The 15,061-nt window shown below is 37.6% G+C and overlaps 1 protein-coding gene and 1 long non-coding RNA gene across 4 annotated transcripts; one reads left to right on the top strand and one right to left on the bottom strand.

Annotated features, from left to right (window-relative positions):
- The first annotated feature begins 1,969 nt into the window (after positions 1-1,969).
- On the top strand, positions 1,970-5,354 carry LOC117398614 (uncharacterized). Of its 2 annotated transcripts, none has more exons than XR_009320039.1 (3): positions 1,970-2,104; positions 2,378-2,488; positions 2,957-5,354. It is a non-coding gene; the product is annotated as an uncharacterized LOC117398614 (long non-coding RNA). The 2 variants fall into 2 exon arrangements; XR_009320038.1 differs by having other exon boundaries at positions 2,949-5,354.
- Positions 5,355-6,321: 967 nt separating this feature from the next.
- Positions 6,322-11,044, bottom strand: LOC117416404 (mRNA export factor GLE1-like). 2 transcript variants are annotated; one of them, XM_034910943.2, is made up of 4 exons: positions 10,918-11,044; positions 8,816-9,453; positions 7,616-8,094; positions 6,322-7,406 (listed from the first exon to the last, which is right to left on the bottom strand). In XM_034910943.2, exons 2-4 carry the CDS (start codon positions 9,430-9,432, stop codon positions 6,898-6,900), a joined length of 1,605 nt encoding a protein of 534 aa, XP_034766834.2. In that variant the 5' UTR covers positions 9,433-9,453; positions 10,918-11,044; the 3' UTR covers positions 6,322-6,897. The 2 variants fall into 2 exon arrangements, with proteins under 2 accessions (XP_034766834.2, XP_034766835.2); XM_034910944.2 differs by having other exon boundaries at positions 8,816-9,469; positions 10,918-11,034.
- Between the last annotated feature and the right edge of the window lie 4,017 nt (positions 11,045-15,061).

Raw genomic sequence — 15,061 nt, 5'->3', positions numbered from 1 at the left:
AGTGACCACATTTGTCACTGTTTTTTTTGTTTTTGTTTTCTAGTATATAGTGTATATAACGGGGATGGGTGGGGATTGGTACCTGTATTTAAAAGTAAGTATTGGAAAATCGTGATGGGTTTTTGATTATTATTACAGTAGGTACAGTATTCTGGTCGAATTAAGAGACAGACGTGTATCAAGGCAAGTTATTTATTTTATTTTAATTTTTTTGGGCTGGGGAAGTGGGTAAAAATGAATATTTCAAGAATGAATTTCCCCTCGTCTACTGCAGCGACCTGTATGAGATGTTGCATCAGTAGCTTTATTATACAGTTGTACCGGTTGACTTAAGATTTGTATTTTATTGTACCAATGTACCTATCATTTGTATTAATTACTTGCTAGATGTATAGGTATTTAGAGTTAAGTTTTCTTTTTAAATTTATTTTAAAGCTGATCAATACTTGGAGTAGCACAAGGGTGTAAGCAGGACGGTTCTCCTAGTTCTTGTGAGGTCAAACAAGTGCTGCAGTTGTGTGTGTAAAATACTCGCAGCATTCATTATATATATATATATATATATATATATATATATATATATATATATATATATATATATGTACATTTATCAGTGCGGCAGTGTAGAGTGGTGGTTAGGATTCCGGACTTGCAACCATGTGTTTGAGGTTTGATTCCCGGGTGGGGCACTGCCGTTGGCCCGTATGTAAATAGCTTTGGATAAAAGCATCTGCTAAATTAATTAATTTTATTTTAGTTTATGTGAATATATGATTTCAGTTCCGTTCCTTTTGTAGTGGTGAGAGTGCTAATGTTGAGGCTGCTCGACTCCTTCAAGAAGCTGCAAGGATTTTGAAGAGAGAGTCAGAAAGCACAGCCACTGCTGGCTCAGGATCACAGACTGGTACTGGGATGTGTTCACCCAGTTCTTTTAGCGGTTTGTTTAACAACATGCAAACCTCACTAGCTGAAGTACAACAAGGAACCCCTGCAGTCGATTCAGGCAGGATTCCCTGCACTGTAGCTAGAAATGACCACATTCAAAGAAATCTTGTGCAGCTGTTTCAGCCATGTGATCGGGCAAGGGGGCAAAAGATGTTCCAGAACACTGGAAAGTGTAAACGGAAAACTACACACAGTGAAACCTGGACACATGATTTCTTTTGCTTAGCAGAGACCAATGTTCAAACTGTGCCCAATGGAGAAGACCACATTGGTTTACAGAATTCAGGCCTTGGTAGAAAAAAATAACATTTGCAGACAAAGATGGAGGATTTTCTGAACTATGTGAAACTCTGTTTCTGAGAGAACTGAGAGTGGCCTGAACCAGGAATGGCTTATATTCAACCACTTCAGAAAAACCTGGAGAGCATTGCGAAGCGTGAGGCTGAAGAGGTAAGAACAGTTGTCAAAATCTGATCTCCTCTATATTCCTTCTTCTTCGCCTCCCTCTACAGACCTTTCTATCTGAATTTCCCTTGATTCTATCACCCTTTCCCCTTCCTCCTCTGCCCAAACCTTGGTGTCACCTTTGATTCCTCCCTTTCCAACTCTCAACATATTTCTTCACTGGCACGCTCTTGCCGTCTCTTTTTGAGCAATATCTATTGCATTAAACCTGCTGGACTATGGCCCTCGACGATCAGGACTGGAGATCACTGGGTTAAGGTGTAAATGCACATGTAACACATACTATAAAAATGAAGCATGTTAAAAATAAATGTGTGTTTGTTTGTTGTAGTGTCAAGAGGTGGTCATGCAGAAGTGCAAGAGGTGTGAAAAAGATATCCCTATGCAATGCCTTTCAGAACACATTGAAAACTGTGGAAGGTCATCTGTTTTTCTGGTGCATTTGTAATTCAAATTGCTCATTTCTTTTTACAACATAGTGGTTGACTTGTATCTGTGGTAAATATGTTTTGACATTCAACGCATGTATGTCTTTGTTAACTGTTTTCAGACAGCCTGACGACACTGATTTGGAAGATGATGTCGTTATGGAGATATCTGAAGAGAATCAACTATCTATGTCATGACATGACAACACATCCCATGTTCAAAATTATTACAACAAGCACCATGCTTCTTGTAGTGGACTGTACAGGTATGTAATGTTTTCAATGTGGAGTACTCGTAAGTAATTGTCATTTTTATATAATTAAAATATTTTTTTATTTTTTAACATTAATATTGAGTACGATGTTTGTTTCCGTGCCAATAATTTCTGTTGTGCACAACACAATGTCTCACATTGATGTAATTTAAAAGACTTTTACTATCAAAGGACTATTACTGCAGAAGGAAAGTAAGAATGGAGCTTCCAATGCTATCAGTGTTATAGTGGGCTGAATTTCTTATTTATTCTTTTGTTTCTTAGAGACTATGTGGACCTTGTCAGTGAAGACAATGTATTTAGTGGTTCTGAAGAAGAGCAGCTGAATAGAGCTCTAGAGGAATCGCTAAAGGAAAGCTTGCATGCAGCTGTTCAGTAAGTGTTACAAGCCTTATTCATTGAGTCTTGAGGAACAGATGTCTTCATACAACTAAATTAATATTTGCTTGGCGACCTGTATATTTTAAATGTATGTTTAGAATTATCATTTAAATAACTTTTTGTCATAGAATTCTTTGTCATGATATTTAGGAACACCACCATGTTCTGTGAATGTAACATTGTAACACAATGACCACCACCCATAGGAGAGTAAACACTTTGTGTTGTGCCAGATTATGGGATGGCGGAGGTCGGATTTTATCTTTAGTAATAGCTGTGTTTGATGTGTATTCACATGAAACATTACTCTTTCTCCAATTGACCATCCACATGCAAAAATGTGGTCATTTTAATACTCCCCCTCCCTTGATTTTAAGAAACCTCTCTAACGTATGTGATGTGATTTATTGATTGTTACTTAATTCCTCGAATTTCATCTTTTCCTATATTTTAGTGTGGAAGATATCCTACAATCTCTGAGAGTTGGAATCAATGAAGAAGTCATTCGCTTCAACTTAAACAGAAGAAATGAGTGGGATGGTGCTGTAAGAGCCATGAGGAGGCCAAACTTTTCAACCAACAAAAGAGTTGATGTGAAATTCACAGATGATGCTGGTGTTTCGGAAGGAGCAGTGGATTTGGGAGGGCCAATGAGGGAGTTTTTCAGACTAGTGGTGCAACATCTAAGAAACAGCCCTATGTTTGATGGCCCAGAAAATCAACGTACTCTCTCATGCCATGTAGAGTGTAAGTGTGTAAATCAATTTCATTTTATGTGCTGAAAACTGAATTATAAAAATCCAGTAGTAGATATGGTGTGCCAAATGTTCACAGTATGTATTTTTCATAAGAGAACAGAAGGACGTGTGGTGACATTAGATACAATTGTTTCTCTGGAGCCGCGCATGATGCAAAGCAAATGTAATTAACCAGCACTATTTCTGAAAATTAAAGCTTTTTTCAGAAGCTGCTTTGGTAGAATGTTGTTTGCATGACAGAAACAAATATATTATACATAACAAATGAAATTACATGATCATGCTGTTATTAACTACCATTTCCATTGAAATCACGTGCATTATGTTACCCCATAGCCAACTATAACATGCAATCCTTCAAAATACATTTGCTTCATAAGTAATATTGATTTTTTTTCTTTCTGGTAGCTTTGAAAAACAACAGCTATTTCTATGCAGGACAGTTGATTGCTATGAGCATCGTACATGGAGGACCATCTCCACATTTCTTTGCCCCAGTGTTGTTCCAGGCAGTAGCGTTAGGTCCAGACAACGTGCATGCGGCAATCGAGGATATAACAGACCCTGATATTAAATGTCAGCTGTCAGATGTAGGAGTTTAGCATATGTAGACAAATCCCGCAGAGGGACTCACCGTGCTATTCTACTGAAATATTTCCATACTTGGAAAGTATGTTTTTGACAGTACAGGCCCAATGTTGCATTGAACACATTAAGTGTAATTTAGGATTATTATTATTATTATTTATTATTATTATTATTATTATTGCAGACATTTAGCAGACGACTTTTTCCAAGGTTTATCAAGCAGCAAAATACAATCTACTATAAAACATTACAATGTAACAACTTCACTGTAATAAATTAGCCACAGACAACAGTGCACATTAAAAAATAGAGAGTAAATACATACATAAAATAAAGCATGAAAAATATGAAAGCAGATTACAAAAGTGTGTGGGGGGAAAAAATCCTTTATGTCTATGTACACATACCTAATCTGATTAGTTAAAAAAAAGTCAGTGTGTGTGTGTGTGTGTGTACAATGTACACTTGTCAAGCTAATATAACAATGTTGTGTTCAGTGCTAATTCTACTCTTTAGTGTGAACAGAATTTAGTATGTGGAATATTGAAACCAGTGAAGTTGATTTTAAAAAGCAATTCAAGAAAATTGAAACCTGTAGAAGGATTCAATATGATTGTTTGGTGTGTTTTAACAATGTTTCAGAAATGTCTTTATATTGGAACAGAGGGGTCAGGTTAATCCGAGTCATTTCAAAGGGCTGCTGAGCTGTTCAGATTTTAAAAAGAAATGTGTTTTGCTGGAACCAGCAGTTCTATTGAATGACCACAAGATGGCAGCATGAGGCCATTTTTTAAGCACAGCGGTGTCTGAAATGCTGTCCATGTTTAGGAATGTAGGAGGAGCGGGCGCTGCTATTTCTCCACTCCGCGTCGCGTGTACCGTTTTTTTCTCCTTTTATTTCTGTATTTTCTCATTTGATCTTTTCTAAAACTACAAGTCATTCAAGGTGTGCCCTTTTATTTTATTATTTTTTATATTAATAGGTGATTTTGTGTTTGCTGTAATAAGAACATAAGAAAGTTTACAAACGAGAGGAGGCCATTCAGCCCATCTTGTTCGTTTGGTTGTTAGTAGCTTATTGATCCCAGAATCTCATCAAGCAGCTTCTTGAAGGATCCCAGGGTGTCAGCTTCAACAACATTACTGGGGAGTTGGTTCCAGACCCTCACAATTCTCTGTGTGATGTTGTACTGGTCTCTCCCACATGTTTTATTTCGTTGCAGTAAAATATGACCTCATTGACTGGCATTATATCGAGAGGGAAGAAAAAGGGGGCAGGTGTGCGCACACAAAGAAAGAAGACAGCATTTTCCCCACCAGCTCTTTGAAAAAGCAACTAGCTGTTTTGTGAGAGTTCTATCCTGTGTATTAACTTTGGAGTTGTATATACAGAAAAGTCAGAAGTACCTTAAAAAAAACTATAGTCAACCTTGTGATTAATAATAATAATAATAATAATAATAATTTAATGTATTATCGCAAATCCATTACCTCTTCATCCCTCAACACAAGGAAGCGACACAGTGGTTGAGGAGAAACCTTGCTTTAGTTTATATATATATATATATACACATATTTGTTATTTGTGGTATTACTGTTGTTCGATAACAGCATTTTATTTTTATTTGTTCTATCTTTTTATTTCACTAAAATTAAAAATACATTTGTACATTTCTGCTAAGATCTTGCATTTTATTTTTTGCATGCCAGTCATATTTAATATCAAATCTTATTTTTAATTCAATAGATCCTTCTGATATAATATTGGCATTAATGTGTTCCTCTTCAACACAAAGACAGTTTGAATACCTGATCCTCTCATGGTCATGACAGTGTGTGCATGGCAGGGAGTCGGACATCAAGACAAAGACAGTTTGAATACCTGATCAATCAGTGTGAAAGTACAATGGTATTGTATCCAATGCCATCAATGTACAATGACCTAGTATGGTTCTATAACGCAGTACAATAGTGACATGGTGTAGCGCTGCAATTAGATACCATGATACTTCTTAGAAATTGAAAAGTACAATGCTGTATAATACAGCATTGTACATTGATGGCATAGGATATATACATACTGTATATTATACAGTACCATTGTACTGTACTTTCACACTGATAACATATCATATGGTACCTTGTTCCAAAATCCAGTGGTACAAGTACCATGGTACATTTTTATAGGAGATGTAACTGCAGCTTTTTAAAATCCAGACATATCAAGCAAACTAGGTTTGGGAGTTGTATTTTACCTCTGTCTGGCTGGCATATGTTTTATATAGATTGGATAGCAGAAAGGTGGGGATATGGAAATGGGTTGTCAAGCCAAAGTTTTGGGAGCAATCAGTAAAGACACATTTCATTCACTTCCCCAGATAAACCTTTTGAAAAAACAAACAAATAGAGGTGTTTAATGTACTGTTTGTTTCACCAAAAAGACAAATAAATAAATAAGCAAAAAGGCCAATAAATCATGTATTGGTCATTCAATTTGCTTTATTTCACATCCTGAACAACAAACATTGAGATTTCAAAAAACTTTGGTGAGACAAACTGCAAGGCAAATCAAGCCTTCCTCAGGGCATTCAGAAGATCACAGAATGAACGCTCAATATAAACACAGCTATCTAGAATGATTCAATGAGTGTGAACACATCATATGAATCAAGACAACTGAGATTGAAACAGCAACAAACAAGAACAAAATCCACACACCGATTACAATCCCAAGTATAAAAGTTATTCCCCTTACCAATTCATATTGATCAAGATGACATCAATACCAAGACACAGCCACTTATTACAGTATTTGGGAATTTGACATCCTTAAAACTAACCTAATTTCACCATTTTTTTCATTAAATAATTCTACGCAATTAAAAAATCCCTCGAAAATCTGAACCCCTACTTATAACTTAAACCTGCACTGCTAACTGTTGCAAAGTTACTCAGCTTTTCACAAAAGCCTAATTTCCACAAAAATAATCAATTAGATATGACATCTTAAATGAGAAATGCAAACAGCGTAAAGCACTAACAGTACAGGGGAAGCTCTTAGTAAAACTGCCCATCGCCTGTGTTGCAGATAGCTTTGAGTTTAGGATTGTTTTCCTTCAGCCTGTCTATCATGGGTTTGATATCCTGCTGGTAGAGAAGTTGGTATTTCTCGTTCCCTGAGAGCTGGTCTATGTGCTGAGATATGTCCTCCAGTATGGTGATCAGAGGATCGAAAAAGAGAATGCTCCTGGTCTGCACCTCGGCCACCTGCACTCTTCCAGCCAGGGTGCTCAGGAAGTGGGTGGCATCTCGGAGCTTCTTCTGCACTTCAGCAGTGGCTGTCCGCTTCTGGGATAACTGCTGCAGCGTGCAATCAATCTCCTGCAAATGGCTTCTGGTGTTGGAGATTTCATTCTGCTTACCATTTAAGAGATCACAGTATCTGGCCACTTTGTTTGAATAGTTGTTGACTTCATCTCTCCATTGATTCACAGCAGCTTCTGCATGCCTGGTAACATCCGCTGCATTGTTCATGGCCGTTTGAGAGATGCCAATCATGGTGCCTCCTGTAATGGTGCGATACAGTACATGCATTTTAACAAGCTGTTTCATAGTCAGTTCACAATATCTAAAATACTGCCTCCTGCTATTTGTGACAAACAATACTGGTATCCACACAATGGTGGTGGAATACAGACCTCTTTGTCAACATGTTGTGTTTGTCACAAAGATCCTAGCTAACTGGGTGAAAAGAATTACACAGCCAAATACTTACCAATTATTGGCCCAAAAAAGGGTATGAACATCAATCCAATTCCGATGTTCCTTTTCTCTTCTTCTTGACGATACTTTGCTCTGGCATTATCAAGGTCTCGTTGTGCAGTTTGTTTGTGTCGATTTGCCTCCTCCAAAGCATGTCTACTGTTCGTCAAGTTTTCATTGTGAGATGCAAGGCTGGTTTTCAGATTATTCAATTCTGTTGTCTTGTTGGTTTGTTCCCTTTCTAGATTGCTCTTCTCTGTAGTTAACACCAAATATTTTTCATCAACCTTTGCGAGTTGATATTTGGAAACTGTCTCTGCTTTCGACACGCTCTGGGTAGCTTCTTCAATCATGCTCCTGATTTTCTTATAGTCCTGTTCCATGTGGTCTTTGTCTGCAGTCAGCAGAAACATTGTGAGTGAATCAATCGAGCCGACCCCTTGTTTCAGAAAGAGGAAAACTGACTCCAGAAACTTTGTTTTGTACTCTTCACTGCAAGAATAGACAAAAGTAAAATATAACAGAATTAATGGCAATGATTAGTATAGGGTGTGCTGAAGACTTGACCTAAAGAACACCTGGCACCTTCTCTGTGCTTTCTCAGTGTGATTGGATGTAAATGGAACTGTGTTTTGTAACCGATATATTCTGTGTATATATATATATATATATTACTTAAAATACCTCTATTCAGGAACCAGGCCATGGACCTGTGCTGTACTGCATGCCTGTGAGAAACACTTTGTTAAATGCAATGGAGAAGGCCAAAGAACCATGCACCAGCAAATGGGATGCATTTCCACTGCAATAGGTTATAGTTTATGCCTCAGTAAATGCATTTCTCAATGTGTTGGCAATGTGTGTGTCTCCAGTAGAAGTGATTACAGCAGGGGTGGGGAACCCATGTCCAGGAGGGCTAGTGGTGTCCCTCTTGGTTTTTGTTCTAACTGTGCCCTAAATTACCTAATTAGACATGTATTTGCTAATAATTGGTCCAATTAAGTAATTTAGGGCTCAGTTGGAACAAAAACCAAAAGGGACAGCAGCCCTACAGGACCAGGGTTCCCCACCACTGGACTACAGGATTGGGAACAAGTGAAAAGTCCCGTCATCTCAGCCTCACAGCTCTAGAAAGGTAACAAGCAGATCAGTCAGCAGCACAATGGTGCTTAATTGTTCAGTTAATAATGAGGAAAAAAGAAAATGAACTTACCTAACTGACAGTGAGCTTGTTGGTATTTCACTCTGGACAGGACAGACGATCCTCTGTCCATATTCGGTTGTGAAATAAATGCCAGCCGCACTGGTAATTTTGTTCCCATTAAAAGAGAAAAACACATTTTCAGTTGTATGTGAATAAGACCAGTGCCAAGCATGACCAGCAATGAGCAGGCCGCCCCCTTCCTTTACAAAGCTGAGGAGCTCTGCAGCCTGGGTGTCATCATATGCACTCATGCAGTAAACCCCCATTCCCTCAATATAAGTGTCATTGATCTTAACCTTGGTTCCTGTGCTAGAGAGCTCAGTGGCTGAATACCCTAGGCTGCTGTGGAGACCAACCAGTGCATCTGGTGATGGTTTGAGCCAGTTTACTGCATTTTGAATGAATCTGGTAAATCTGGGAATCATCATGTAGACTTCGTGAGGTAGGACCACCATCCGACCCTTGCCATACCGAGAGGCCGCGATCATGACATCCCCACTCGGAGTCACGGCAACTGGGAAGGCATCATCTCCTGTGGCTATCAGATTGCAAGGAATGGATTCTCCAGTAAAGTCAAAGTGTTGCACCCCTTCCACCAATGAAGCGTACGCAGCTTTGCGATCCATTCATCAGCTGGACTTGGTAACCTACAGAAAAAAATAACTATAAACTCTGCTGCTATTTATTTTGGTAATTGGGTGAGTTAACAGTCAATTATTTTACCCCTCTTTTCTCTTCAATATATTGAAGGTTTTAAGAGAATTTTTGTTGGGGTATTTTCAATTAATTATTTAAATAATCCACTCGATTCAAGATACAATACCTATAAACATTATATGGCCTGAGCAAAAGCATAAACTTTGTTCACAAACATTACAAGACCTCTCGGCTAACAGGACGTTCAGTAGAAAACGTTGACCCTACTGAACACAACACCCCTGGCTTCAAGGTTCTCAATTAAAACTGAACTAGGGTTCCTAAATGGGAAACCAGCAAATAGCTTTAATCAAGCTGTGTGCCCCTGCTGTTGAATTGTTTACAGGGCACTGACTTTTCTAAATTCTACACTGCACAAATGAGGACATTACACACACACACACACACACACACACACACACCTGGGGATAAAGAAAAGTTGTTTCAAATACGATGTTTATATGAATTAAAAGTTCACTAATTATTTACAAGACAGTTCCATATTTCAGATATCATATTCTGAATTTTCTTTAGAATGAGTATTGCTGTATTTTGAAATTGCTTTATTTGCTAAAAAAAAGAAAGAAAAACCCCTGAAAATGTGTATGATGTAATCCAAAATTTCAATTAACTAAAGCTCCCCAAATAGATTATTTAACAACTGGGATAATTGTTTAAAATGTACCTAAGCAATGATCCAACAAATGTGCAATAGTAATCTACTTAAAAGTTGATAACACAAATAAATGTGAGTGTTACAGATTTCAAAATAACAAACATTTTGTAATGTTGGGGAAGTGACACGTTACTGTAATCTGATAACATTTTCTTTTTACTTGTAACTGTTGTGGTTCCTAAATGTGGCAACACATTACATTTTATGTAAAAAAATAACAGTTACATTGATAAAAAGGACTACCACTAATGCATAACATGGACATCATAAAGCGCTTCATCAGTGCAAGTCAAAACTAACACCCCCAATGCACTTTTTATATCAGCTTACTGTAAAATGATCTCAAATGAGGCACAAGCTTGATCTTAAGAAAATACTTTGTAACCGTAAATCAATTTCACTGTAAAAAAGTGCACTCATTGTAACTGTAACTAGTAGTACGTAAGTGCAAAAGTGGTTGCAAACATATGAGAAAAAGACGTACGACTTCCAAAAAAAGACACAGGGTGCAAGTATGCAGATGGTAATGTAATTTCAACCTGTCAAACAAGGTCTGAGGAGACCAACGACTGATTGAGACCAGAAATTGTGTCAGACTCTGAAGTATGAAGCAGCTTTAACTTCCCCAACTCTCTGTACAAAATGAAGCCACATGCAACTAAATCTGGTATAGTTTGCATTCTACACCACAGTAGGCAATATAATCTGGTAGAAATAATAAGAATGCAAGTTAGCTTACCTGTATTGCTAATGAGTCTGGAGTTTGCAGTGAGTCTGGATTGTACAGCTGCTGGTTTCTCTGAAGTGCAGACAATGCAGACAGGAGCTCAGTCTGTGTGAGAGGAGTCCAGGCAGACTGAAGCTTATAAAGGGTTCCTCTCCTGCACAAACCAGATTTGGAAACGTCCTTCATGATGTCCAGCCCTTTTAGCATTGCATCAGCATAACTCTTCTTTTACACCAGCCCTTAACAAATGTAGCTCTGCATTATAAATTCAATAGAATTTATATGTAATAGTGTATAGTAATGTAATGTAATAGTGGCTGTGATGAAACTCCTGAAAGCCTTTTAAGAAGGCAAAACATATTTTAGCTCACATTTAGAGGATGCCACATGATAAATAATTTGCTTTATTTATGTGTTCATTTAGATTTTGAATGATGTGTTTTGGTATGTAACTATTCACAAATTACTATTTGCAACACCCTAAGAACATTATCAACCCCTACCTCTAAAATGTTTCCATAATTAAAAAAAAAAATCGATTTAAATCAAATGAATCTGATTTCAAATCTGATGTAGAGGTTTATAGGGTGATTCTCTTGTTCTATGTGACCAGTTGGTTATTACAAAAACCAGAATACACTCCTTGAGGACTAACGTTGATCACCCACTGACATGCAGATAAGCTGCTTGGTTTGTCCTCTGGGGGGGGGGGGCATAATAAGTCTATACTGATTCCTATGGGGCCGTATGACTTATATATATTACTACTAAGATGTACACTGTATATTCTCACATACAACACTAGCTAAATATTCAAAATAAGTAGCTACTCTTAATAAACTAGGCTACTGTTTAAACCTATATGTTTAGGCAATCTTTTTTTATACAAATGTATATTTGAATACCACCTAAAATTTCTTACATAACTGCTTCGTTTTTTTTTTTTTTTTTTTTATTAACGGTGGATAATTCATTGCTGCAAGAGTTTGTTGAGCTCACATATCAGGTGGTGTCTGGAATGATCCAAATGCAATTAAAACAGCGGTTCAAAGATTAATGTTGCAAGGTGTATTTTTGAGAACTTTTTCTTCACTTAAGCACATTTGGAATGGAGCAAAACAATACTTGGAATTTTCTGTATTCCAGCAGGGCTCTACTTAACTGTAACATATCATCTGGTGTTCAGGTTTGAACCTGCCCCAGACTTCATGTTAAAGGGATTTGTATTTTCTCTCACCTGATTCAGGGCAAGATAAGGAAGGGGTGTCTTTTTGTGCTAGATCACTGACAAAAGACTCTGGGACAGAACGACTCCTCTCTCCCAAAAAACCCTTTCTTGTTATACATTCCACTGTATTGCAAGAGGCTCCTGTTTTAATGGCTTCTAAAGACTAGCTTGGGGGTAAGCCACCTTCGCGTCCACACAGGAATGAGAAAAGTCAACATTTCTGCTGTAAATCGCAGAAGAAGAGCATTAATGAGGTACAAACAAGATCAGGGATGAATATACAGTGCCTTGCGAAAGTATTCGTCCCCCTTGAACTTTGCGACCTTTTGCCACATTTCAGGCTTCAAACATAAAGATATGAAACTGTAATTTTTTGTGAAGAATCAACAACAAGTGGGACACAATCATGAAGTGGAACGAAATTTATTGGATATTTCAAACTTTTTTAACAAATAAAAAACTGAAAAATTGGGCGTGCAAAATTATTCAGCCCCCTTAAGTTAATACTTTGTAGCGCCACCTTTTGCTGCGATTACAGCTGTAAGTCGCTTGGGGTATGTCTCTATCAGTTTTGCACATCGAGAGACTGAAATTTTTGCCCATTCCTCCTTGCAAAACAGCTCGAGCTCAGTGAGGTTGGATGGAGAGCATTTGTGAACAGCAGTTTTCAGTTCTTTCCACAGATTCTCGATTGGATTCAGGTCTGGACTTTGACTTGGCCATTCTAACACCTGGATATGTTTATTTGTGAACCATTCCATTGTAGATTTTGCTTTATGTTTTGGATCATTGTCTTGTTGGAAGACAAATCTCCGTCCCAGTCTCAGGTCTTTTGCAGACTCCATCAGGTTTTCTTCCAGAATGGTCCTGTATTTGGCTCCATCCATCTTCCCATCAATTTTAACCATCTTCCCTGTCCCTGCTGAAGAAAAGCAGGCCCAAACCATGATGCTGCCACCACCATGTTTGACAGTGGGGATGGTGTGTTCAGGGTGATGAGCTGTGTTGCTTTTACGCCAAACATAACGTTTTGCATTGTTGCCAAAAAGTTCGATTTTGGTTTCATCTGACCAGAGCACCTTCTTCCACATGTTTGGTGTGTCTCCCAGGTGTCTTGTGGCAAACTGTAAACGACACTTTTTATGGATATCTTTAAGAAATGGCTTTCTTCTTGCCACTCTTCCATAAAGGCCAGATTTGTGCAGTATACGACTGATTGTTGTCCTATGGACAGAGTCTCCCACCTCAGCTGTAGATCTCTGCAGTTCATCCAGAGTGATCATGGGCCTCTTGGCTGCATCTCTGATCAGTCTTCTCCTTGTATGAGCTGAAAGTTTAGAGGGACGGCCGGGTCTTGGTAGATTTGTAGTGGTCTGATACTCCTTCCATTTCAATATTATCGCTTGCACAGTGCTCCTTGGGATGTTTAAAGCTTGGGAAATCTTTTTGTATCCAAATCCGGCTTTAAACTTCTCCACAACAGTATCTCGGACCTGCCTGGTGTGTTCCTTGTTCTTCATGATGCTCTCTGCGCTTTAAACGGACCTCTGAGACTATCACAGTGCAGGTGCATTTATACGGAGACTTGATTACACACAGGTGGATTCTATTTATCATAATTAGTCATTTAGGTTAGAACATTGGATCATTCAGAGATCCTCATTGAACTTCTGGAGAGAGTTTGCTGCACTGAAAGTAAAGGGGCTGAATAATTTTGCACGCCCAATTTTTCAGTTTTTTATTTGTTAAAAAAGTTTGAAATATCCAATAAATTTCGTTCCACTTCATGATTGTGTCCCACTTGTTGTTGATTCTTCACAAAAAATTACAGTTTCATATCTTTATGTTTGAAGCCTGAAATGTGGCAAAAGGTCGCAAAGTTCAAGGGGGCCGAATACTTTCGCAAGGCACTGTAGTTTTAAATATGGTTTGTAAAAAGTATATGTAAAATAATTAAATACATATTGCAAGTAATTGAAAATATTTGAAGACAGATCCCAGAAAGTAACTATTTTACTATTTTATATATATATATATATATATATATATATATATATATATATATATATATATATATATATATATATACTGTGCAAACAATATTTGAATATTAAAATTAATAATTGCTTCATTTGAGCATATATATTTAAATACTTCAACTATTGGTTGTTTGGTATTTAAAAATAAAATATCAAATACAACTATTTCTGGCCCAGGTCTGGTACAAGCACAGCACATTTATTTTTTTGGTTGTAGTATTCAGACTATACATACATAGCCAGGTCCCACGGCTCCTTTCTCTAACATACATATTAGAAGATTAGGAACCAACTATACCAACCAGGTACTTTTTAGATTCTCCCCAAGGCACGTCTATACTGCTCTAATCTCCATGGGCGTCTTTTTACACTAACTTATAAATGGCACACAAGTGTAACAAGAGCGACCATGTCATTTACACAGTGTGACATAGCTTACAGGCACCAGACCTGGGTTCAATTATAATTGAAACTTCAATTACAATTAAAGGGCAATTGTTTACTGAAATTGTATTCCATTACAACAACAGTTACAGTTCCCTTTCAATTCAATGACGACCACCAATGACATTATGTATGGGATATGCCTGCCCATTGGGTAGGTATTGATGAGCTCTCTATAACAGAGCAGCCGGAAGACCCCTTCCTGGGATGACACAGTTTTAAAGTTTAAGGCACTTTTGAAGAAATTGCTGAAGCAACATTTTGCCAGTGAGACCATGTTGGCAGTTCAAGATAATGAAGCTTAGGCCCAAGTTTACCATAAATCGTCTGATAGTAAGATAAATACAACTGCTTTAAACAAGACTTTGAATTACAAAGACTTATATTGCTATTTCCATTTGCATCTTCTTTTTCATCTGCAGTACATGGATATTTTTCAACAAAG

This window comes from Acipenser ruthenus, chromosome 51 (genome assembly GCF_902713425.1).
Source record: "Acipenser ruthenus chromosome 51, fAciRut3.2 maternal haplotype, whole genome shotgun sequence".
Lineage (NCBI taxonomy): Eukaryota > Metazoa > Chordata > Actinopteri > Acipenseriformes > Acipenseridae > Acipenser > Acipenser ruthenus.
The sequence above is the reverse complement of the archived record's forward strand: the minus strand, read 5'-3'. Positions and strand labels throughout refer to the sequence as shown.